This window comes from Nannospalax galili, unplaced genomic scaffold (assembly GCF_000622305.1).
Source record: "Nannospalax galili isolate Female #2095 unplaced genomic scaffold, S.galili_v1.0 scaffold227, whole genome shotgun sequence".
NCBI lineage: Eukaryota > Metazoa > Chordata > Mammalia > Rodentia > Spalacidae > Nannospalax > Nannospalax galili.
The window spans coordinates 2,980,672-3,007,068 of NW_008360303.1; the positions used below are offsets into that span (position 1 = coordinate 2,980,672).

General features: G+C 34.2%; 1 protein-coding gene across 5 annotated transcripts in view; it reads left to right on the forward strand.

The window, feature by feature from the left end:
* Brinp3 (BMP/retinoic acid inducible neural specific 3) overlaps window positions 1–26,397 on the forward strand; it is a 474,563-nt gene that overhangs the window by 295,475 nt on the left and 152,691 nt on the right. For all 5 annotated transcript variants that reach the window (XM_008824258.2, XM_008824257.1, XM_008824259.3 and 2 more), the window contains 2 exons: window positions 6,747–6,852; window positions 16,374–16,610. In XM_008824258.2, the coding sequence (XP_008822480.1) occupies window positions 6,747–6,852; window positions 16,374–16,610 (343 nt within the window). The remainder of the gene's footprint in view (window positions 1–6,746; window positions 6,853–16,373; window positions 16,611–26,397) is intronic.

Sequence of the window (26,397 nt, forward strand, 5' to 3'; positions counted from 1 at the left end):
ATAGATGATAGATAGATAGATAGATAGATAGATAGATAGATAGATGGTAGATAGATAAGGAGAATTTCTCTATTAGCCATTTCTTTGAAATGCCAACTCTATATAGGGTACAGTGTTACATGCTTATCAGTAACAATAGAAAACTAGAGCCAGTGAAAACCTCTGTACAACTACAATGGTACTCAAAGAAATATTTCATTACAGTGGTTCTCACAGATGAATTCGGGTTTGAAATTGCTTAAATAAAAATGCTATATATTTCTTTTAAAAAAAACATTATGTACAATTGAATAATAAACACGTTTTTCAAAGTATTGGTTATGCAGGTTCTAGAAAACACTTGCATAGGGCATGAAATAAAAAAATTTTCTGAGCCTGTAGTTTTGAAGGCACCTGACTTTATACTAGTAACAGCACAACCATAAGAATTGAAGTGGTACATTTCCCCTAGTCTGAAGTACAAATATCATACATACACAGCAAGCAGAGTTTGGGAACCTCTAGTTTTCATCCATCGCATTAAGAGCAGGATTCCCCACACATGCCAGATAACCTGGCTACACATTTACATGTAAATACTCCCGTGGAAGCTTCCAAAGTTTATCTGCACTCCGAGCTCACGTAAAAAAACTCAAGAAGATAGTTCTAAGACACATATCTGCAAATAGTCTTTCTATAGAAATGCTCACAGCATTATAATATTCAGAATATGAAAGACTGATAGTTATAGATGGTTTTCTAATGAAAAGATCTCAAAAGACTTGTTCATGCAATATCCACAAAACAGCTATTACAATTGGTATTTCATAAAACTCTTAATAAAACATAGTTTACACAGCAGTGTTAATGGAGAAGAGTAAATTACTTCTAGTGGCATGCAGGGTAGCTCTTAGCAAAATAATCTGTAATGAGGCTTGAAATATTTTTCCATTCTAAGGCATTCTTGTGTTTCTCAGGACTGAGTACAGCTCTGGGTGGTCAACAGATTATTAACACCTCAGTGATGAGTCTATTCCCAGATTTAATACTCCCAGGTTAAAAATAGTTAATCGTAATACGTATATCATATCCTATTTTATTTTTAAGTAAGCTTATAAAATAGTATGACTCAATATGGCTTTTTAAAACATTCTTAGTGTTATCGATCCCTCTCCCTTCTGAATTAACTTCCCTGCCTCCCCTGCAATTAACATTCTTCCTGTTTTTTTTCCCTTTCTCACCTTCATAAAACCTGTGTCCTATTAATCTGACTCTCTAGAGCTCCTACTTCCCCGTCTGTCCGTGGTCCCTTTCTACTTTCTTGTCTTCTATGGTTACTTCAGGTTGTATATGGAAATCTAAAGGTTTCTTGCTGGTAGGATTGCAAACTTGTATAGCCACTATGGAAACCAGTATGGAGAATACTCAAAAAAACTAAAAATAGACCTACTGTATGACCAAGCTGTACTTCTCCTTGGCATATGCTCAAAGGTGTTGCTCTCCTACCACAGGAACTCTTGCGCTACCAATGTTCATTACTGCTCTATTCACAATAGCTAGGAAATGGAAACTATTAAACATCCTTCACATCATGAATGGATGATAAATGTCATACATAAACACACTGGAACTCTATTCAGTTGTAAAGAAATGAAATAGTGAAATTTACTGGTAAATGGATAGAACTATAAAATATTACACTGAGGTAAGCCAGACCCAGACAATTTCCACATATTCCCCCTTATTTATGAATTTAACCTTTAAATAAATACTTCTCAGTAATCTTAAAGTCATTTAAAATTAATCTTTCATAGTATCATATTTTTTATTTTATTTTATGTGTATGAGTGTGATACCTGCAGGTACATAAGTGTACCATGTCATGCAATGTCCTTGGAGGACAGAAAAGGGCATTGATTCCCTAGAACTGGAGTTATGGATGGTTGTTGGCTGCCGTGGGGATGGTAGGATTCAAATCTGGGTCCTCTGCAAGAACAGCCAGTACTCTTAACTACTGGGTCCAGCCCTTCATAATATCAGAATTTAATATTACTTACAGGAAATTATATTGACACAAAGATTCATGGAAGCATTGTTAACATACATAAATGATTGATGAACAAATACAAAAATAATCAAATATAAATCTATAAATCTGTCACTACAGATTTGTATGACTTGGTACTCTAGCTGATATACTCCATGAAGAAATAAGTATTAATCAGCTTGACTAATAAAACATAGTAACTATTAGTTGATAATACATAATGTAAACAGAACATAGCGTTCAAGTTTGACACCATTTTAACAACTGTGATCTACGTCGAAAACAGTGCTACCAACAGTCAACAAATCTCCTTCATGTCTCTTAACTATTATTTCCATATATGAAGGAAAACTGCCATCCTGGTTTCTGACACTGAAAATTACTTTCACCTGATTTTGACCTTCCTTTTAGTAGAAACAAAATGGACTTCTTCAAGTCACATTGTAGAGATACATCCTTTGTTATTCTTTACCACTGCCTTTAATCTATTCTAACTGTGCTGTAGTAGTCAAACTATAAATTTGTTCACATGTTTATTAATAATTGATTGTAATGATGACATTTTTCTAAATAGTAGTTCTACCCAACTATGTTTATTGAGAGCATTGTCACTATGATCTTCTTTACATGTCTTTTGACACATTTATACTTGACTCATAAGATGTGTAACTATGTACTTACTGAGATAGTTCCACAGGATTTTCTTAGAAGAAACTATTTTACAGTGTTACCAACACTTGGTGTTTTCATCTTTACAGTCTTAGAAGCCATTTATAAAAGTACATAGTGATATCTCATTAAATTTCACTCATTTTGGGTCCTAATATATCCAATTACATGTGCTTCTAGGATCTCTTTTGCCATTTTAAAATTGGTTCATAGAATATCTCTATATATGATGGATGTTATCCATGAATTGATCTTAGGTACTGCAAATTTTTTATCAATACTTTCACAAACAAAAATCATACAACTAATGATCCCTTAAGGAAAAATTATGCAACGACATTGCTATTTGAAAAATGAATTTCAGAACCAAGGAGATTTTGACTTTTAGCCAAGAAACTTGCTATATTTCTTTGGGGTCTTTTTACCCTAACTGCCTAGCTAATTTCTACCTCCTATGTTAACAAAATACCTTATATGCATGTATGAAATTCTCAATTAAGTCTTTGTAAAAGTTATAAAAAAAAGAAAAATGAATTTCATTCTTCATTAAATGTTAAGACATCAAAAATTAAATATGAGCCAGATTAATCAACCCTCTAATGTATTCTTTTTTTTCTGGAAATGAAGCTTTTGAGTCATCAAGTAATAGAAAGATTAGTTATGTGTGGTGACCCATCCCAGCACTGGGGGAGTCAAAGACAGGTGGATTTGTATGAGTAAGATGCCAGTCCAGTCTCCACAGCAAGTTCCAGAGAAGTTGGAACTACGGAGACACCCTGTCTCAAAAAGAAACAAACGAAATAAAAATAAAATGAAAGAGAAGAAAGATTAGTTCTAGAAGAAAGGATAACTGTAAACTGTGTGGTAGGGGATGTTTCAGGAAACTGAGGGCACAATGTGGATAATATTGAAGAATGTGTAGATATTAACTGTTAAAGAACCTTGCGTGTATATGGAACTGACAGTAAATCCCTGATAGTAGCCCTTCACGTTATTGATGTGTTTTTCTTGCTACAATATGGAATATGTAAGACATTCTCTTAAATATTCAAATCCCCTTTGTAGTTGCTTTGGAATGGGATTATTTCTAGAAGGGAAAATTTAGCTCAAAATGAAAATCCCAACTTCCTGCCCCAGGCATAACTCTTTTGAAAATGAATTGTTGTACTTACCAATATTCTATTGTTTATCATGCATATTCAATGTTGTGTATAATGATCCCAAAACTTCTATTTTGGTACAACCAAATGTGAATATGAAATGATGTTTTCTTATCAATAAGAGAGAATTTGTATCAGATCTTTGAAGTCCTGGTAGAATTTTCTGGTGAACCCAGAGAGGTTCCCAATGTGGTAGTAAATAACTACATACATATGTGCATATATGCAGCACTAATTGGACTACTATGTTAAAAAAAAAACTAAACAAATGAAAAAAAAATTTAGAGGACATGAAGTTGGGAGGGAGAGGCAAACAAGACTGCTAGATGGAGTAGGAGCAGAGGAGTAAGGATTAGATATGATCAAGATACATTATATATGAATAAAATTCCCATTTAAAAATAAATTAAAAATAAAATTAAAAAAAGAAAGAATATGTAAGAGAATGAGACCTGTCAAAATGTTGGTGCTATGAACAATTGTGATGAACAAAAATGGTTTCTACTTTCAACTATTTTCATGTGTAATAAAACTATGATGGTAAACAAGTATAACTGGAGAAAATATTAGCAGTTGTTCCTCTGAGCTATTCGTTTATCTCGTTGCTCAGATTTCCAACATGGACGTTTATTACTGTTTTTATTAAAAATAGCGGGTTGAACAAGGAAAGATATTGCTACTGCCTGTGTTCTCTAGCCATGTAACTAGCAAGTAGTGGATAGATGCCAAGGCATTGTTAAGGGAAATCGAAGCAGTTATTTTTATTTTTTTTTAAATTGGAGGGTTAAAAAGCCTTCTCTTTGAGTATTGTTTAGTATTCTTAGGAATATTAAAGGTTTGTAAATTGTAAACTTGAAATACAATATTGTAAATTTGAAATATGATATATGACTACACATTATATTGAAAATTTGAAAAACAGGTTGTCCTAAATATTTGTTTCATATTCAAAAGTAACTAAAGCAATATCAGCATTCAGATAAAATACATTTTTAGGGTGATGATGTTGGAGAGAGCTATAGCTCTTACCTATAATGCATGAGTCATAGGCTCAACATTAACCAGTGTAGAAAAGTGAAACTTTAATAAGTAAATTAGTAGTAATTGTACCCAAAGAATTTTAAATTTGTGATGATACAATAGTATAGAACTTAAAACCAATCCGTAATTAAATACAGTGTATCCTCATATGCTTATGTATAATTTTCCAAAGTTTATGTATGTTTTTCACTTACCATTTACATTCATTGTGAATCTAAGTATATTTATTTAGTCATATTTTGGAAGACTTCTCAATTATATCATATATTACAGGAGAGCAAACTTATTCTGATTTGATTTGCATTGATGTTATTCTTTTCTATGCTATTAAACTCTATTTAAAGACCTTAACTGTGCTGGATGGCTACAGATGTCAACTTGACACACATAGGTAGAGGGAATCTAATTGAGAAATTCCTCTATTGAATTGGCCTGTGGCCATAACTTTGGGGCATTTTCTTGATTGTTAAGTGATATGGGAGGGATTCTGTCCTCATTTCTATGTATAGAAACACCACTTTCTGTTGCCTATTACATCTCAGAACTTGGAGTGATTTAAAAATATTGAATTTTTGTGATTTTCATACAATATAGTTAGATGGTATGTATATCATCTCCCTCATCTGACCTCCCCCAGCTGCCCTCTGCCCAGTGCAATGCACTCCACTATATTACAACATGGCCCATAAAATCTTATTTATGGCCCCAGCATGTGTGTGCCTCATCATGGGTATCCACTGGAGTCCAGTCAACCTACTGATAGTCCCATCCCTGTATGAGACTATCTTTCCCCCTCCCGGCAACCATCACTTGCCAAAAAGTTGCTTAGGTTGAGTTGGGATTTCTTACCTACTTCCCTAAGTCTAATGCTGGAAATTTATCTGGTTTGAACTTGCAAGGGACTCGTGTAAACTGTCACCATTGGTGTAAGTTCATATGCTGTCTGGAAAATTCTACTGCCTTGAGGACATCAACCACCTCTGGCTCTTAATTTTGTCTTCCCCCTCTTCTGCAATGATTCCTGAGCCTTGAGTGCCGAAGTTTGAAAGAGATACCCTATTCTGGGATGATCACTTAGCATGCAGCCTCTTGTCCTTTGCACATTGGCCAGATGTAGGTTTCTATGTTAATCACCATCTACTGCATAAGGAAATCTCTCTCGTGAGTGTTGAAAGATACATTCATCTCATGTATAGAGGTTGCCCGTGTCTCACAATTATTCTCTGCATTTGACCAGTTATGGAATTCTGTGTAAGTCTTCATCTGTTTAAAAAAGAAGCTTCTTTATGAGCGATCAGAGTTATACTTGCCTGTAAATATGAGATGCATATTTAGAACACTAAGGGATTATAGTGGTCTAAGGGTGTGGCAAAATTATATTTTTCTCTAAGATCTATGAACTCTTCAACCATGTGTATTTGGCTATGTTTATAATACCACGTATAAGTTCCCTCCTATTGACCAGGTCTTTATTCCACCTGGACAACTGTTAATTACTCCCAAGATAAAAGTGCCATCAGTGCATCAATAGCAAGTTTGCTGAGCCAGTCATTGTTTATTCTGCTTTATAGCAAGATAGGATCATTGGTTGGTTTTATCCCTTGGCAGATTGCAGAGTATCCTCTGGTACTATGAGAGCTAGTCTTCAGGGAGGAGGCTTCCAGGTCAGTTCTATCTGATTTTTCCAAGTCCTAGTCAGAAGAATGGTCTGTCTTCAGTATTGGGAATGACTCTGCAGTGATGTTTACCATCAAACATATGCTATTAATATGAAAAAAAAGCCCACACCGAGCACAAAGAACGTTGTAAAAGTCTGGCTCATATAATTAAGTTGGTGTTTTGTTTATCAGGTGACAGAAACACGGACGGGTCCCCTTGGCTGCAGTAACTATGACAACCTAGATTCTGTCAGTTCGGTTTTGGTTCAGAGTCCTGAGAATAAAATTCAGTTGCAAGGTATGTAGATAAAATTTCATTAATTCTCTATGATCTAAGATGATGTATTATACAGTTATGGTGATTTTTTTCTCTTTGTCTTTTCATTTTTTTGGAGGGGGTACTTTTGAAACAGGGTCTGAAACACCAGCTGGCCTGGAACTCACTTTGTAAACCTGGCTGGCATAGATCTCACAGAGATGTGCCTTCTTCTGCCACCTGAGTGCTTAAGAGGTTAAAGGCATATGCCACCACACAGAGCTCTCTTTTATATTTCTTAAAAATAAGCCTTAACATGTATTAGACTGAAAAGTATCAAAAGTTCAATTTATAATTAAAAATGTTTTGTTAGATTTATTTTTATATTAATTTGAGAATTTCTTACATGGGTATTGTATTTGTATTATTTCTGTACCTCCCAGTGTTTTTATTATGTGTATGAGTGTTGGCATGTAAGTACATCACATGCATGGAACACCCAAGGAATCCAGGAAAGGGTCTCAGGTATCCTGGAACTGGTTTATGGCTATTAGCTACACTGTTCCTGCTGGGAACCAAGCCTAGGTCTTCTGTAAGAATAGCCAGTGCCCTTAACCCCTGAGCCCCCAACAGTGCAATTGATTAATTTTAAAATAATTTGGAAAATAGAACAAAATGAAGAAAATCTCAACATTCACTTTTCTTCCCAAATTAATAGGTTCTAAATCAAGTAATTAAAACTTATCTTCACAATCAAAGACAGTCATTATGTCAATAAGTAGCAATTTCTATGTAAACTGGCATAATCTATGTCTTTTTTATGGACTGGTGTAAAAGTTATAATCATATCTTTTCAAATCATATAATATGTGTGACATTTTACTTTAACCTAATACAGCAAGGAATACTGTATTTATTTTCTGTTAAGTAGAAGTGTAACTGACGATAATAATTATAATATTAAACTGCTTATGTTCACACTTTCATTGTAAGATTTATTTTACAATAATTGAAAATTTCCCATTTTATTCAATCATATTAACTACAGGATATTTTGCTAATAATATTGATAAGTATGTGTGATCAGAAAATACACATGGGTATGTGTATTACATATTTTTAAAAGTCAGAGGTGACACACAAATGCTTCTTTATGTACATATTATCTTAAGTATTTCCAAAATATCTTTGGTCCAAAATAAGGTCACAGATAAGAGTCACTTTTGAATCATTATTTCTCAAATAACTTTAGAAATTTGTAAATAAAATCTGTATATTTGATATAAGAAGAATTTATGAACAAAACTCTGATTTTATTATCTATGAATCATTGTGTAGTTCCACAATATATACAAAATTTTAGGTCCAGCCAGATGGCTAAGTGGGTAGAGATACTTGTCTCCAGTCCTAATGACCTGAGTCTGATCCCCAGACCCACATGATAGAAGTAGAGAACCGGCTCCTGCAGATTTTCCCTGACCTCCACACATGTATGGTTACATGCATGCATTGACACACAGACATGCAGGTAATAAATATCTGTAATATAATAAAATTAAAGGAAAGCTTCAGCTTCTTGGAAAAAAAAAGAAACAAATAAATCTTTCTTTTTGTACTTTTCCAGTAATGTGGCCACAAGCTCACGTTCTGTCTCTGTCTTTTCTGCTCGCCAACCTTCTGTTTTCAATTGTCTTTTGATATTTCTTTATACTCTGATGAGTAAAATCATTTCTGAAATCACTTTAGAATATCAGTATCAGAACCCTCACAATCCCATCTTTTGTACTGATTTAAATTTATAATTACAGTGCAGGTTTCACAGTGACTCACCTTTTCAGCCTTATTTTAGCAGTGGCCCTTCTCTGTATAGAGGAATAGAAGGTATTCACCAATTCTGGATGAGTGTTGCCATTGTGTATTCCTTTATTCTGTCCTTGAAATCTTTGGTCTTCTTTCCGTGTGTAATTTGCTGAAAGCTGGAATAAACAGTGTTATTGTGTGGAAGATGGAAACATTGGTATTGCCGGAGAATTCCCTTCATGATGCCTTGTGTCTTTCACAATTCATTAACAGGTGGTTAGTTGAATGGATGTAAACATGAAGGTGATAGACATGGACTTAAGGAGAAATAGAGTATATTTTGTGTGCAATTTGTTTCTAAGCCACAGGTCTTAGATTCAAAGTGAATCATTCTGGACTATTTGAAATTCAGATATGTTATTTGGAGAAGTATAGAATTCCAACAGCTTTTTGAGTGTAAAGACTATTTCTCACGTCTGTAATCTTGTTGAAGAAAATAAATTGTTCTGAAATAAAATTTTCATAGAAAATTGCTTATAAGAACTAGGATTAATGGAGAGAAACAGCATTAAGAAAGTAAATCAGAACAGAAATCTTATTTACCTACATCTAAAGTAGCTAATTCTTATGCATATTTGTAATAAACTGAATTCCATTAATTTACTTGTGCTAATAATCACTTATTAGGGCTAGAGCAGTAACTCAGTGATTAAGAGTATTTGCGATGCTTTCAGAAGACCCAGGTCCAGATGCCAGTATCTAAGTGGGAATCCTGGGGATCCAGTACTCTCTCCTGGCCTCCAAAGGCATGACAAACATTACTGCTTACACATACACTCAGGCACATTCACGTTTAATAAATGATTTAAAAAAAAAAACTTCAAAACGCAAAGTACAAATTCTAGAATTTAACAAATTAAGTTTCACTAAATATAATGAATTAAAATGATTTTCTGGGAGTAAGGTAAATAAACATATCTGCTCATTTGACTCTGTAGTCTGGTGTTGCCAAAAAAGTGACAGAAGAGACATTTTTAAAGGGGAGAAATGTCATACATAAAACTCTAAATTAATAAAAGTATATTACTTAGATAAATGGTAGAATAATAAGAACACAGTGTAGAAGAAGTAGTGTTGTTAGTAATATCAGTATTATATATTAAAACTATCTCTAAGTGAACAGATAATACCGGTAACCTAAAATAACTTAAATTTAACAAATAAAGTTTTAGTAGAACTTTCAGAAATTGAGACAAACGTGGGTCAATATGGCGAATTACATGTTTCTAAATCACTGGTTTTCAGTGTTGAATTTCAACAAAACTGTCATAGGATTGGTCTGTTATCATACAGATTATAAAATGTAAATTTTAGTGACTGATTATCTGCAGTATAATTATTTTGCTTTTGGAAACAACTCCATTTTTCATAAATACATGTTTCTATTTATTAATCCATGAATCATACTTGTAGAATTATTCCCAATACTTACTTATGTATAACTGGCAATTAAAGAAAAATATTACTGACAAATGTAATCAAGATAAACTAACAAAATGATTTAAAATTTTTAGCATTTACAATTAACTAAATTCTGTAGAATTACATTTTGGCAATTGTTATAGTGATTTAAACCACAAGGTTTTCTTTAGCTTAAAGATTTTTCATTCTCAGAAAATTATAAATGACAAAAGTAATATAATGTGCCACTTGAATTTCTTGTGAAAATATGCAGTTTCAAATAGTTTATTTCATTAGCAGAGAAGTATGAGTGCAATTAAAGTTGTTTATTAATACAATTAAATATTGAAAAAGAATATTTAACAAAAGTGAAATATAAGTATGGCTTCAAGGAAGGAGTGTATGTATGCGTACATATATACAAGCCACGCACACTGCACATCTCTATTAATGTGCATGTCTTTACACATGTTTCTTATTGCTGCACATAACCTACTTTTGAAAGATTCATTGGATGCCAATGCAGCCTATGTTGCAAATAGATTATAATGATTTTATTTTAAACAACGTGTATTTGTAATAGAAATAAATTGCCTAGCCTGGGCTTATTTAATTGAGGAGAAAATGTTACTGGGTAACTTCATCATGCGCAATGGCATATTATCTCTTTCTTGGCTATTTTAGGTAGAACATGGGCTGCTTCCACCTGATCTTTTTCACTGATCTGCTTGACCCAGGATTGTATATGCTTATGTCATAAAATTACCTACAAGTTCCCTCATGAATTTTGTTAAATTATTTTGTTTATTGACCACATGTAAATGACCTACAGATCCTTGTGCTCTTATACAGTTTGCATCTTTTCACCTTTCATTATGCTTTCAGTGAATTCTGACACATTTCAGTTCATTAATTATATCTTTGGCTACGTGTATCCTGCTTCTAAATCAAATACTGAATCTTTAGATTAGAAAATATTTTATTTTTTACTTTTTACATATATGAGTGTTTTACCTGCATGTATGTAAGACCACCTTTGTCAGGCAATGCCAGCAGATTTTAGAAGAGAATGTTGAATGTCCTGGAACTGGTGTTACAGATGATTGTCAGTTGCCATGTGGGTGCTGGGAATCAAATCCCCGACCTCTGCAAGAGCACTCAGTGTTCTTAACTGCTGAGCCATCTGCCCAGCCTCCATTAGTGAATCTTAACTCCAGCTTATTTATTTTTATTTGCAGAAAATCCATTTGATTATTATTTGGAATTCCCAGAGTTTTTCTAATATTGTTTCTTCTATATTTTAATTTTTGAGCAATTGGAATTAAATCACTTATATTTGATTCACTCTAAATTATTTTCTTTATAAGTTTATATCTTTGTTGTATTGTTGCTGTTCATTAAAATATTTTGAGTTATGCATAAATATCAAAGACGCTTCTTCAGAGATTTGTTTAGGTTCAATAGTATTTTAATAGGTTTTGAATTGAGAAGATTCGGATTATGTTTCAGATCTGTTTGGTTTTGTTTCTTGGTTTGCTGTTTTTTTTTTTTTTTTTTTCCTGCTCTCTTGGTACATAACCTAACCTCAACTGATTTACAAATCCTCTGAGGTATTCTTGACCTCTCACATGGCTAACTCAAAGTGTCAAGTTTTGCTATATTTCTGGGGATGTCTAGGAGAAAAAAAACGTATTCAATACTAGGCTCTCAAGGGATTTTCTTGTCAATTAGCCCCAGAAATAGTTCTTGCTTTATTGTCCTTTTGTCTCCTTCAAACACATAATCGTTAAGTTTGAATGAAGTTTTTCTAGTTGTTCTCAATGAGAAATTTTGTCTCAAAGTTTTTCAACACTGGCAGCATCCAAATCTTCATGAATGATGGCATGAAATCCTCACCCTACCTCACATCCTGACCTCTTCACACTTCCTGGACTTAGAACTTAGCTTTAGATGTTTAAACAATGAGTAGTCCTTCCTCATGGTAGTGTTGTCAGTGTCTCTAGTCTCATTCTACATGTGCTGACAAGATTGCTTCAATTTCAAGGACAACTTTCAGTTTCCTGTCAATACACACTGACTGGGATAAATCCCTCTGGGCTAAAAGTATTATCTATGTTGGTGGCCTGATTCTAATGGTATTTTCCTAATCATTTTCCTCCAAATATTTTTATTTCAAAGTTTTAGAATGCAAATTTCCTTCTTTTAACAGTATGAGTATACACACATATACATATACACATACATATACATATACATATACATACACATATATAGACAGAATGCTTATTTGAAACTGACCTCATTTCTTCCCAAATCTGCTCCTAATCATTTATCCAGCTTTTTCTACTGCTAAAAAAGCACTATTATCTTGATAGATTCGAAGTTATATTGCAATCCTAACCTGTAATCATAGCACTCAAGATGCAGAGCCAAGATGTTTGCAGTGAGTTCAAACAAAGCAGGGACTACACAGCAAGACCCTGTCTCAAAAATAAATAAACAAATCAGTAATTTATAAATAAATAAATAAATCAGTAACTTGTTGACTTTGGTGATATTTCATTATCTATAAATTTTTTTTGTATAAAATAGAAATGGAACTAGTTCAATAGTTTCCAAATATCTGATCCCCCATAATTATTTTTTATTTTAGATATTTAAATAAATATTTACTGATTCATAAGACAAAAATAACCTTTTAAAGAAAGGTTAACATCTAAAGAAATAACCTTTAGAGAAATATTTTTAGAAGAAACTGCTATTTTTGAAATGTGAAATAATTTGAGATCCATGATCTATAAGCATAAAAATACTTGTCTTAGTATTTGATGTGTCCAAGTCATGTGACATATCCCACCTGGTTTAATCAAATAAAGTAACATGAAGTTTGCTATCCTACCATCACTGCCATTTCTCTAGTTTACTTTTAAAATCTTGTGTCAAAACTAATAATTTTTCTTTTTTACCTTTAAATTCCAGGAAGCACTATCAGGGTGTCTTACATGAACAGAAGTCATTAAATCCATATGGGTTAATTCCATATGCTTTTCTCTCATATGCAAATTCCGTGAAAATGATTCCGAGTTTAATTTTCTAAATTAAACAATGTGTCCCATTGTTATGATCCCTACACATTGAAATAATACTAATTTGTATGTTTTTAAATCCACTTTTAATTTGTGAGTGATATTATCAATAATGATCCTGTGACACAAAAGAACTAATTTCTTAATGTTGAGAGCTATTTATTTGTTAAATAAAGTTCAAATGGTGAATTTTTCGTGAATTCCCTTCTCTTTTCTGACTCTTTTTTATTCAATTTTTGTGAAGCCTTCATGCAATGTACTTTGATCATAATTAGATTTCCTCCCCTCTTTACAGCCACCCTTACTAATCCCCACCCAATTTCATGTACTCTATTGTTCCTTCTATGCCTATGAGTCACACTTTGGGTCTTTTTGCAGTGTCCCAGAGGTCTTGAACATTCTGTGACCAGATTATTTTAGATTTGACATTTTCTTTGATTGAGAGACCCATTCCACAAGTTCGTCTTCAAGATGATATTCCTGTTCCACTTCTTTCACTTTCTTTTGGCTTATTTCCTCTTTTTGTTCGATTTTCAGTTTTTTTTCAATTTCAAGTTTTATTTCAGTTTGACTTTTCTTTAGAGATTTTATCTCTTTATTGAATTCTAATATTGTTTCTTCTTCTTCTCGTCTTCCTCCTCTTCCTTCCCCCCCACCTCCTCCTCCTTCTCCTCCTCCTCTTTCTACTTTTTTTTTGGAATTTTTGAAACAGGGTCTCCCTGTAGCAACAACTGGCATGGATTCTGCTATGTACACCAGGCTAGCCAGGCCTGGAACCTGCTATGTAGACCAGGCTAGCCATGAACTCAAACAGATCTGCCTCCTTCTGCCTCCTGAGTGCTGGGATTAAAAGCATATACTCTCATGCCCGGCTTGATTTCTAATTTCAGGTTTGGAATTGTTTTAGTTGTTTCAGTCAAATGATCATGTTCTTATGGTCTTAATTCTGTCTCTTATTCATATTCTCTTTAAGTTCCTTGAACATGTCTATAATTGCTATTTTGACATCATTAACTTGTGCATCCACTAGGTTGGCATTCTCAGGAAACATTACTATGGAGGTGTTAATATCTGTAGTAGATATATCTTGTTTTTTCATGATTTTTTGTTGTTTTTTTTGATGAGACTTAGACATTTGTACTTGTGTTATTGGTGGTGTTTTATTTGGTATGGATAGGTGATCTTGTCTTTGCTGAATGGTTCTTTGTATCTTTATTTGCTCTTTCCCCAACTTGCCGGGATATTGCTCAGTTCAGTAGTGCTTGGGGTTCAGTTTTGTGGCCATTTTATGTTGATGTGCAAATGGGGTATAAGAAGAGGTCTCAGTTGAGCTAGTGACAGGTTCAACTTCTGATTTCAGGTTCTGTGGTTGATTCCTACAGGTCCAAGGCAGATCTGGGAAAAATCCAGTTTGTGCAGGGGTCTTGGCAAAGCTTGTATGGTAGAGCACAGGGAGATGTGGGACAGGAAACTCACCACACCAGGTCTGGAGTGAATTTTTTTTTATTCTACTGAGGTTAATGTATTTGCTGACCAATTAATAATGTCAGGTAAATACATGCCTAGTCTAATAGTTGTTAGTTAGCATTCTCTAACATTAATACTGTCATCTTTATTTTTCCTAAATATATTGGAAATAACAGGGTGAGTATGTATGTTAGCTATTTTATATTTAAGAAAGACCAAACAACGTTCTTTCAAAAAAGTGTTCAATAAATATTTGTTTAATTTGAAGTAGAAATTGGTAAAATAAAAATTTAAAGCTATAAGTGTGTACAGAACTATTACTGGCAAATATATGGGAGACTTGTTCATCTGATATAATGATATAGATATATAATTCTCAATATATTTTCAAAGTACTTATTTTCCTAAATATTGATGCATACTTTTTATCAAATCAAGCTTGTAGGTAACAGTCAAAGGGCAAGTAATCGATTGTCTTTTTATGAATAAAAGATAAATATTATTAAATTTATTTGATAGTGAACAACTATTTAATGTTGACCCAGATTTCCCTTATTTTTTTATTTATTTTATTCATTTTTTCTTTCTTTTCTTCCTACTTTCTTTTGTTCATTTTTTTTCTTTTTCTGGTACTTGTATGGTTTGTATGGGTATACTTATGTTTGTTCACATAAGCATAGGTGCACTTGTAGAAAAGTGTGCAAGAACATGTGTATACAAGCTTATGGAAACATGCACAGAAAGCATTTGAACCAAGCCACCATGTTCTTCTCCTTTCACCTCTTTCCTTCCTTTTTTCCTTCCTTCTTTGTTTTTTCTTCATTTCTTTCTATGTATAGTCTGTGTCTCAAGTAGCTCATGCTGGCCTGAAAATTAGTACATATTCAAAGATGGCCTTGGATTCCTGATCCTCCTGCTCTCGCCTCCTAGGTACTGCGATGACAGGCCTATGTCACAATGCCAAGCTTAGTGAGCATAGTTCATCCATTTACTAAGTTTTCCTATGTAGTAAGAAATCCTGAAATTGAAACTATACTTTTTTCCTGAAATATATTGAATGTAAAGTTTTAAATATGAATTTAAATATTTTTAAAATCATGCTTTCCTAAAGAAGTGATTTTATCAAACTTGCATCTGTGAAAGTAATGAGCTATATCACTAGGGCTGTCTTTCACATGTCAATGGAATGGACTATATAATAACTATGGCGGCTCTAGTCTTCTCGTCTGTAGTCAGTCTTGGCACTTGCTCCTAAATATAGTATTGTATATGGTAGGCAATGTTTGTATCCTTTGTTAGGAAATTCCTGACTATCAACTGATCAAAAGTCTTGGAAAACAAATCATCATGTTTTAGTACCTGTGTTTATGCAGGCTGGTATTCTGAATGTTAAATGAAAGTATTGAAAAGTATTTGAAATCAATAGGAAGAAAAATAAGCATGTCTTTTAAAGGATATAGGCTTTGTCCAAATTATCTACAATAATTAAATATTCTAATCAATTACATCAAAGATCCATGAAACTGATATAAAAAGAGTAAATTAATAATCATGTCCATAATTTCTGAGAGTCCATATTTACAATAATAAGCTTGTGTTGAATAAATTATGATGGCAATTCTACTGAAAGGTACTTAATGCTAGTTTTAAATATGCCAAAATCATGGGCTAATACATTAACATGTTGTTACTACTGGGTGTTGTAAATAAGTGTTGACTATGTACACTTTGTTGTGCTTGCTTTTCAAGGTCTTCAAGTTCTCCTTCCTGACTATCTTCAGGAACGTTTTGTACAGGCAGCTTTGAGCTACATTGCCTGCAATTCAGAGGGAGAGTTCATCTGCAAGGATAATGACTGCTGGTGCCACTGTGGTCCCAAATTCCCAGAATGCAACTGCCCTTCCATGGATATTCAAGCCATGGAAGAGAATCTTCTTCGAATAACTGAGACATGGAAAGCCTACAACAGTGACTTTGAGGATTCTGGTAAGATACAGATTTGCTATCACACTCTCAAACTTTAACCAAAACATATGCTGAAAGAACTGTATTCCACTATTGAACAATCTGTTTCATAACTGGAAAAGTTTCATTTTTTTTATAAATCTTTCAAGTGGAGACTTGTATTCCTGATCATTTAGTGTTTCCTTAGGATATCGGTCTTTTGTATATTGCTTATATGTTATTGGTTCAGGAGTCTGTTATTGGTTCAGGAGTCTAACCTGTCCTTGAGTTGATTGTTATACTAGCCATTTATTAAAGAAGCTTTTGTCTTTTCAGTTCAACAGTTTGCTGTCTGATGACTTCCATGTTTCACTGGACTTCTCTAGTAACCCTTGAGTTTCACCTGTGAGACAGATGTGGAGAGCATTTGTTGTAAGCCTTCACATTCAGACTATTGAAATAAGTGCTCACCTTAACCAATTTTTTTACATCATTCTTAGATTCATTTTATGCTAACACTTTGTGGATTTTCTGTTGTTATTTCTGAATTTTTAAATGGGCATATACATGTTTTAAGGTTCTTTTTTGTATAAAGGTTAAAATTAATTAACCTTTATTAGTCAACAAGGGTGGTAATGCTGGTGCTTGCCACACCAGCGAACAACATCAGAGTTTAAGTACATTTGTATATGAAAATAGAGGGGCATTTGTTTAAGTACTAGGGCACACATTTTCAAACATGGTCTCAAAATGGCTTCTTTTTAGAGTAAGGCTGTTTGTGGAGCAGAGATTGCTTTATGGTTTGAGATTTCTGGGTCTCCCTTTATTCCAAACCCTGAAAAGGAATAGATTGGTAATGGAGGTGTAGCGTATTAGTCAGGGTTTTGTTGGAGAGAGACATAAATATGTGAGGCAGGAGCATAATCTTGATTTGGTCCCAGATGGTGGCTTGGGCAGTCATATGGGCTACTGCAGTCAGGTGATTCTGTAAGAATCTTTGGAGACATTTGATTAAGCTTGATGTAATGTTTAGAACAATTGTGGGCTTGTTTCTCTTGGATGTCAGTAGGCACTGCAGTGTTGAATTAGGACAAGATTTAAAGTTTTACATCTAAGCAATTTTTATTTTATTAAAAAACAAAATCATTACTGAGGAATAATTGTCTAAATAAAATTTTATTTGAACTTGACTAATGTCTGAGAAGTGCAATTTCTTGAACTCTTAAAGAAACATGCCAATCAATTTAATCTTTGATTATACTTTCCTGTTGGGTGTTTAAAACCACGCAAGATGGAGAAGGTGGTGCTACAGGGTATGAGGGTATGATTGCAGTCTCAGTCGAGGATGGAGAGACTATTTCCTCAGACTAAATACGCCTTCAGAGTCGGAGGTTTCAATGTCTTCAGCCTCATAAGGGATCTTCCATATACCTCCATTCCAAATTGCAGAATCTTACTTTTTCCCTCTCAGAGCCCTCACTTTTGCTATCGACACTCTTTGACACAATTAACTTTGCTTTGTAAGTCAACCAAATGTGTAAAGAGGGCTTTGGTTTGATTTTCAACCACTCGAACTCTATGTCTCTAGAGAGCTGTTCTACCATAGCACATTTAGAAACCAGACTATCAATGTGAATCTGGAGCCGTTTTTTTTTTTTTTTTTTTTTTCTCTTTTCTCTTTTTTTTCTAACAGACCATAGAGTGGGGGTTTATTTACAGAGGAGTGCCCCCTTCCATTTACAGCTTCCCTGGAAAGTCCACAGTCAATTATAGATCCTGTGACTTCCTGACAGCCACAGAAAATGGTAAGAGAGGTGCCTCCTGGAATTCTCTGCTTATAGGCTTATATAGCCTCAGCCCTTACGCCACTGCAGCTAAGGTTGACTGATTGGGTGGGAGAGTAACTGACTCCCCCCTTCACTTTTTGATGAGTGTGGGAAGGAGGCATGGCTATAGCTTGCTGATATAGTGGTCAGAGGACACTTCCAGTTAACACTCCACCCCTTCCTCTGGCTCTTAAATTCTTTCTGCCAACCTCTTCTGGAAAAGTCCCTGAGCCTTGAAGAGGGTGGTAGTTGTAGGATGATCTTCCATCTATTGTGTCAAGGCACTGAACTTTCAAGTCTCTGCATTGTCAGTTTTCCATGGGCTGTTGGCACATTTCAGTTGGATTTCATCTACTATAAAAACACGAACAGCAAGAAGCAAGAGCATATAAACAGTGGCTGCTATAATAACTTAACCTGTGGGTGTAAACACAAATGCTTGGATGGTACTTCAGCAGGAGTATCACATTCATCTAACAAAACAATTGCAGTGGCTTCCTGCTGAGGGCCTATATTCTCCCCTGCCACAGGGGGATGGTATGGTATACAGTACCAGATGTGTGTTCCACCCCAGGAGCAGGCATTTTGTCCAATAAAAAATTTGCTGGTTGTACATACAATAGACACTCCACTATTGCACCAGCAGGGACATCTTGTTTGGTATGTTGATAGTGCAACATGCAGGGTCTGTCACTGAGTAGAATTATAGGAGACAATTTTCCCCCCAGTTATCTGCATATTACCTTTTGGCACCATGAAACCACTCATCCAGTGGCAGGGAGTTTCCAGCTTAGTCGAAGCTTGATTTCTCCCTCTCCAGAGCTCACATCAAGCAGTGTCTTCAGCAACAGATTCCATCCCTCCACTTCCACTGTACAACCAACATTTTTGGCAATGGTCATTATTGTTTTGAGGACCTCCAGGGCCCCTCAGGCCAACAACTCATAGTGGGGTAATCCATCTCTGGCACCAGGATTCTCATTTAACAACAGTATTGCTTCTGGAAGGCCTTTCTTCCACCCCTATAGGGTTCCTTCTGTGCTTAAGGCTTTTTATTTTTCTTTTCTAATGTGTATCTGGAGAATTTTCTCCCTTTATTCCATAGTTTTTTGTATAGCCTTCAGCCTTCCTGCCTCCCTCCCCTTTCACTACCCCTTTTTACATATTTCTCCCTTAATAACACCTTAATCCTACTTTTCTTAATTAAATTTAATAGAAAAATTATCTTCAGCAGTCTAAAGTTTAAAAAAAATGAAACTGAAAACAATGAAAAGTTAAAAGATTTCTCAAAAGAAAAAGAAAACTATAAGATCATATATAATAATGTATCATAAACAATAATGAACTCTACAGTATGATAAGGGGTGGAATTTAGTACAAAACAAACAGTGAGGTATGTCTAACATTCAAATGAACAAAAAGAACCATTGCATTACATGACAAAAAGGCAAGTAAATAGATTTATATAAAATTTAGGTTTATTTAAGACATATCTTGATCAAAATAGTAAATGAGCATGCATAGAAGCAATAAAGCAGTGTCTGGGCCTAAAGAAGTCAGGAGATGGTGATTTCATATGGAAGTGCTACAGTTAGGCACAAAGAATAAGTTTTCATAATTATTGTGCAAGTTTATGGATCTATTAACAATAATACATTGTATAATTAAAAGTTACTGGTAGGAAATTCAAATTTTCTCACCTAAATTCTCTAAGTATTAGAGGTGATGAACACTTTATTTAGATTTATTTATTCCTTCTGCATTAGCTGCGTGCATCTTAACATTAAATTACATGCCATAAGCACAAAAAGTAATAATTTTCCAATTTGCAGCAAAATATAAATTAAATAATAACAAAGATGTATTAGTGGAACACATTTGTCAGCAATAAAGGTGAGGATGGAAAATTCTAGACAGAATGATAAATCAACACAGGGTACCTTCAAGTACTTTTCCTTGGGGTACATTTATCAACTCATTGTAGATTTCAAAGCTGAGAGTCTATTACTAGGCCCTCGAAAATTCTGCTACCCCAAGGCAGGGAAACTAGAGGGAACACTAACAGCCATGTTAGTTTGCAGTGTTTATATTGGGGGCTTAAAGTACACAGAAAGTCTTTATATTTTTAACATTTCTCTTAATTTGAATCTAGATATGCGAGTTGCCTGGGTGGATAGATAGCTAAACTAATAAAAACCTGCACTTCAGAATTGAATCTTCTGCAGAGGTATCGCTAAAATTGCAGATACTAGGTTTGAAATTAAATGTGCCAAGGCACTGTCTCAGAAGATCACTGACAAACAAAAACATGAATACAGCTTAAATTCTGATCATAGAGATACTAAAATGATCAGTTCTTTATAGTGATTATTGAAAAAAGGGACAAATTAAATAATCCTTACTAGGTCACCTTGGGAGGATTAAATAATCCTTACTAGGTCACTGAAGGCTTTTTAATATATGGTAGATATAAACCTTTTTAGTACCTTACTTGGCTATATAAAATCTTATGGACAATTTATAGATGTCAAACTAGAGTTGAAAATCAGTTCCCTGGGTATATATAAGTTTACTTCTAGGCTCTCTTTTCAGTTCCATTGGTCTATGTGTCAGTTTTATGATAATACAACATTATATTAGTTATGACAGATTTCTAGTATGTTTTGAACTGCAGTAGCAACGTGTCTCCTTTGTTCTTGCTCAGTTTGCCTTAGGTATTTGGTCTGTACTTCTGTGTTGGGGTGAATTCTGTACCAATTTGAGGACTTTTTTCTTCTTCTATGAAGAATGCCATTTCTGTTTTGATAGAGATTAAATGGACTTGATAGGTTACTTTGGGTAGTGTGGACTTTTCACAAAATTCATTCTTTTAATCAATAAGTATGTGATTTCTTTATAATTTGTTCATAGTGTTTTAGAACTTTTATTATGGAAATTTTTCAATTTGGGGTTGAATTCATTGCAAGATATTTTGATTGTAATTATTGAAAATTGGACTTATTTCTCTATTTCTACTTGAGACAATACCTGAGGAATTTCTATCGTACACAGTCATGTCACTGCACTTTGCAGAAATTGAATTTCCTCTTCACAGGCTGTCAGGTGTATTTTTACTTTATCTTGCCTGTTTACTCTGCCTAGGATTTGTAGTATTATGTTGAATGAAAGCAGTGAGCTTGGTATCACTGCCTTGATTCAAACGTTAAAGGCTTCATCTTTTCCCCGTTCAGAATGAGATTAATTGCTGGCCTGTTTATATGGGTCCCTTACAATATTGAGGCACATGAATCACAATAGTTTAGCATTTTTATCATTAAGTAATTCTGAATTATATCAAATGTGATTTCTGAAACTATTGAAGAAATCATATGGATTTTATATTAGATTTTCCTTATGTTTTTATCATAAATATTAAAGAAAGGACAATCCTTTATGAAATCATTTTGTGTAAACTGTGTATCTACTTGTAAAAAAAATTACATCCTTACCACTGACCAATTATAAAGATTCTCTATGCTGGGAAGATTTCCTAGTGAGTAAAAGTTTTTGCTATGCAAGCCAAGAAAGCTGAGTCCAAATCCCCAGAACCTACGTAAAAGGCAGATGCAGTAGCACCAAAGTTTGTGATCCTGTGGTGCCACAATGAGGAAATGTGGACAGAGGCAGGAGAATCCCCAGAAGTTCAGATGTTAGCTAGTCTGCTGTACAGCATCACAGAGATCCTGTTTTAAAAAATGTAGGAAAGTGAGGACCAAAGCTCCAAGACTGTACTGTGGCACCACCACATCACATTTCACACAGGAACATGTACAGGGGCACACACACACACACACACACACACACTTTTGCATAAAACTAAACAAACGAAAGAACTCCAAGTAGATACATGTGTTATATGTAAAGCTGGAAACTAGAAAAAAAAAACAACTAGAAAAAATCAAGCAAATACACACACACACACACACACACACACACACACACACACTTTAAAAAATAGGGGACATGGTTTAGGACATCAGGGTATGAAAAATTTTTAACAATGCCACGAAAGCTGAGAAAAAAAGAAAAATCAACAAATGCAAATACAACAAAGTGAAAATCTGCACTGCAAAGAAAACAATAAACAGGAAAGATGCAGCCTATAATATACAAGAAAATACCAGAAAAAAAATCTGAAAGGTACACTTTAAAAAATAGGGGACATGGTTTAGGACATCAGGGTATGAAAAATTTTTAACAATGCCACGAAAGCTGAGAAAAAAAGAAAAATCAACAAATGCAAATACAACAAAGTGAAAATCTGCACTGCAAAGAAAACAATAAACAGGAAAGATGCAGCCTATAATATACAAGAAAATACCAGAAAAAAAATCTGAAAGGTGTATTATTTTTTTCAAAGAAGACATAAAAATATCCAAAAAGTATGATAAAAATGCTGATAATTTCTAATCATGAAGGAAATCCAAATCAAAACCTCAAGAAAAAACTTATTTCAATAAAATGGCTGATACTAAAGCATTATAAAACAAGATGCCTAAGAATACAAAAGGAACATTTGCACATGATATGGACATAAATTACCATAGTCTCTATTGAAAAGATGTTGGTACTTTCACTATGTAGACCAGGCTGGCCTTGAACTCACAGAGGTCCACCTGCCTCTGCCTCCCGAATGATGGGATTAAAGTCATGTGCCACCACGCCCGGCCTTTCCTAAAATCTGAAAAGTAGAACTGCCATTTGATCCAGCAATCTCACCTCTGGGTATATATCCAAAGAACATGAAATTAGTATTTCAAAGAGACAGGCATATATGTGCTGAAATGTCATCGTACCTCATGAATTAAAAAAAAACATGATCAGTCAATTAAAACGCATTTAAAAGATCAAAGATAAACAATAAAAGTAATGATCTACATATAGAATGAGCATGAAAGATTTTTTACATAGCCATAGTTAAAATGACAGAAAGAAATAGAGGATGGGAAGCATAAAGTAACTGCATGAGGGATTTGGAATAAATAACAAAGCTGGGTTAATAGCATTTTGAGACTTAGAAATGCAATATTTTATACCAGAAACTCAAGGTTTTAGTCAATAACTATTTTGCCTTAGGAGTGACAGGATGCATAAACTCAAGCACAGATTAATAGACTATACAGAAATGAAAACAAAATAGAGAATATAATACAGAAAGAAAGTACCAGATAAATACACAGCAAGCATATGAGGTGCTTATCAGTTTGCTCAAATATTTTCATTTCAGAAATAGTAGTAGTGGGATGATGACACACACAATATTCACGAACATAATGAACATAACGTTTTAAAACTGGAACTATAAAGACCCAAAGTATTAATTAAAAGGAGGGCAGTAGGAGTACAAAAGCTGGATGATACAGAGAATGGTTAATGTTGTGATACACTGTGAGTATGGCACAACCACTACAATCATGTCTCACAGCAACTGTGGTAGCTCACAATGGCCCTATGCAAGATTGGCCATGACATCTGTTAAGTATGGACTGGGGAGGGGCTCACAGGACCATATCTGAATCCTGCTGAACTACTAGGCCACTGGGAGATTCAGGTAAAGAAACACTCTTTGTCTTTGTTTGTGTGCCCACAGGTGAGCACATTAGGCTTGAATAGGTAGTTGGAAACCCATGATTAAAACACAAAGGGAGACAAGGCAAAACACAAAGACATGAATGTAAGAGAGGAACTTTTGATGAAGAGGGTGATTGGCAGTTGTGGGAAAGAGATAGGAGATGGTTGGGTAAGACTAAGAAGAATAAATTTATATACATCAATGAAATTGTGAACAAAACATTAATGCTAATTTTAAGTAGCTTTTTTGAAAACAAATAAGTTTAAAGAAAGCCGCAAACTGAAATATTCTATACTACTTTCAGTGGAATAACTTCATAATGAGATTATGTATCAGAAGATTTTGATATAGCATGTGAAAGGAAATAACCATTATATGCAGCTCTACCATATTTTAGAGGTGAAGACTAAGCAAAGTTGTGTTTATAGGTGTGCTAGAAAAATATAGGCAAGCAAAGTAGAAGAAAAAACTTTAATAATATCAAAATGCTTGAGATGTATGTACTGCATAAAATAATAACTGTAATATAATGTGTTATTATTTTATGCACTGGTGAATTAATAAGCTACCCAGAATGCGAAAAAATTTTTCAAATACCATATTGAAAATAAGAAGGTAGACATTTAAATATGAATATGTTTATGGTTATTATATTTATATTAAATGTTGGAGAAGCAAGCTCATTCATCCTACTACAAATCAAGTAGATGGTTCTTTTGCTGAGACTCATGTACATGTGATAGATGAGGATCCGAGAACCTTCTTTGTTGTCAAAAGATCATTATTTTTTATCTACAGGATAGCTACATGAATTTTTTTTAGAAATTCCCCTAGTCAGATGCTTATAATATGAGCATTTTGTATTCATGTAGCAATTTTGTTATAATTTAAAAATAGGAATTACTTTTGGCTCTAAGTAACTTAGACGAAATTCAGAGTAATTTAATGAATTAGCATATTTAAAGTTTAATTCAAGTTTTATCATTAGATTCATATTGAATTGGTAAGAAATTAATGGCCAGAAGTTGTGAAGTTATTCATTAGAAGTTAGTTCTAGGTCAGACAATTAATCTTTCCCCATATTTGAGTTGTCCATTATATAACAGAAAACTGTTAACATACTAGATTCAGTTGTGCTAATGTTGTAAAAATTATTATCTATTTCCTGGCATAATATATCTGAACTATTTTCAATATTGCTTATTTATTTATTTTCTTGTTCTATCTGGCAGCACAGTCTATTTAGTTAACTCATATTTAGATGAAAGTGTTTTCCTACTTCATTTTGTTTTGTTTATTATTTTTATTTTATGTGTATGAGTGTAGTGCCTGCATGTGTGTAAGTGCAACCATGTCATAATGCTCGTGGAGGTCAGAAGAGGCTTCAGATTCCCCTGGAACTGGAGTCATGGACAACTGATAGCCACCATGTGGGTGCTGGGGATTGGACCTTGGTCCTCTACAAGAGCAGTCAGTGCTCTTAATGACTTAGCTGTCTCTCCCGTCCTTATCCTACTTCATTTTAAACTCGATGTTCCATTATGCACAATAAGGTTTTGTTTCATTTGCAAAATACAGATTCATTTATCTTTTTGGCTCTAAAACAATTTTATTAGAATTTAAGGAGAAATTCCACAGGGTAGGCAAGACGTAAATCTTAGCTGCTGTTTTGATGAGGAGAATGGAGGGAAGAAGAAAAAACAAAAACAAAGTCGTGATAGTCAAACAGGTTTAGAAGCAGCATGGAGATCAGAAATGGGGCAGACTAGCAACCACAAGGCAGGAAGGGGAAGAGAACTTTAAAAAGAGTTCAAAAGAAACCCAAGATTTTGGTGCAGCCTAAAGTGTTAAGGAAAGCATGGTCAGAAAAAATGCGTAAGGACAGAAAGGAGAGATAAAGTTTTTCTGAAGAATTCAGAAAAGAACATTCACAGAGTGCCACATGTTTGTGGTCGAAGCACTGCGCTAAGGACAGGGGCTCTAATCAGGAAAGATTCACCACCTTATTATTGTATTAGGTATCGTGCTCATCTCTTTAGTATAAGTTAAGGTGAATCTACCTTCCTAGGGCGATCCTCAGACCGAGTGATCTGAAAGAAATGGAAAGTTCAGATTCTACCCAGGCCAGAGATTATTATTGCCTTGATCAGTTTTGTCTTAAGGGCTTTTTTGCTATTGTAACATTCCACACTCTTTAGAGGCAACCCTAAATCTTTTAGGAATCGGTTAGTACTCTCAAATACTTTTGGCATTTCTGACCTTTGGCATACAGTAGGCTGCCAAGAGGCTCAAGGGTATTTTGGCTTTTAACCAAAAAACAAAATAAAACAAAACAAAACTGGTTGCTTTTCTTTGCGGTCTTTTATTGTGAATTGTCTAGCTGGTTTTTACC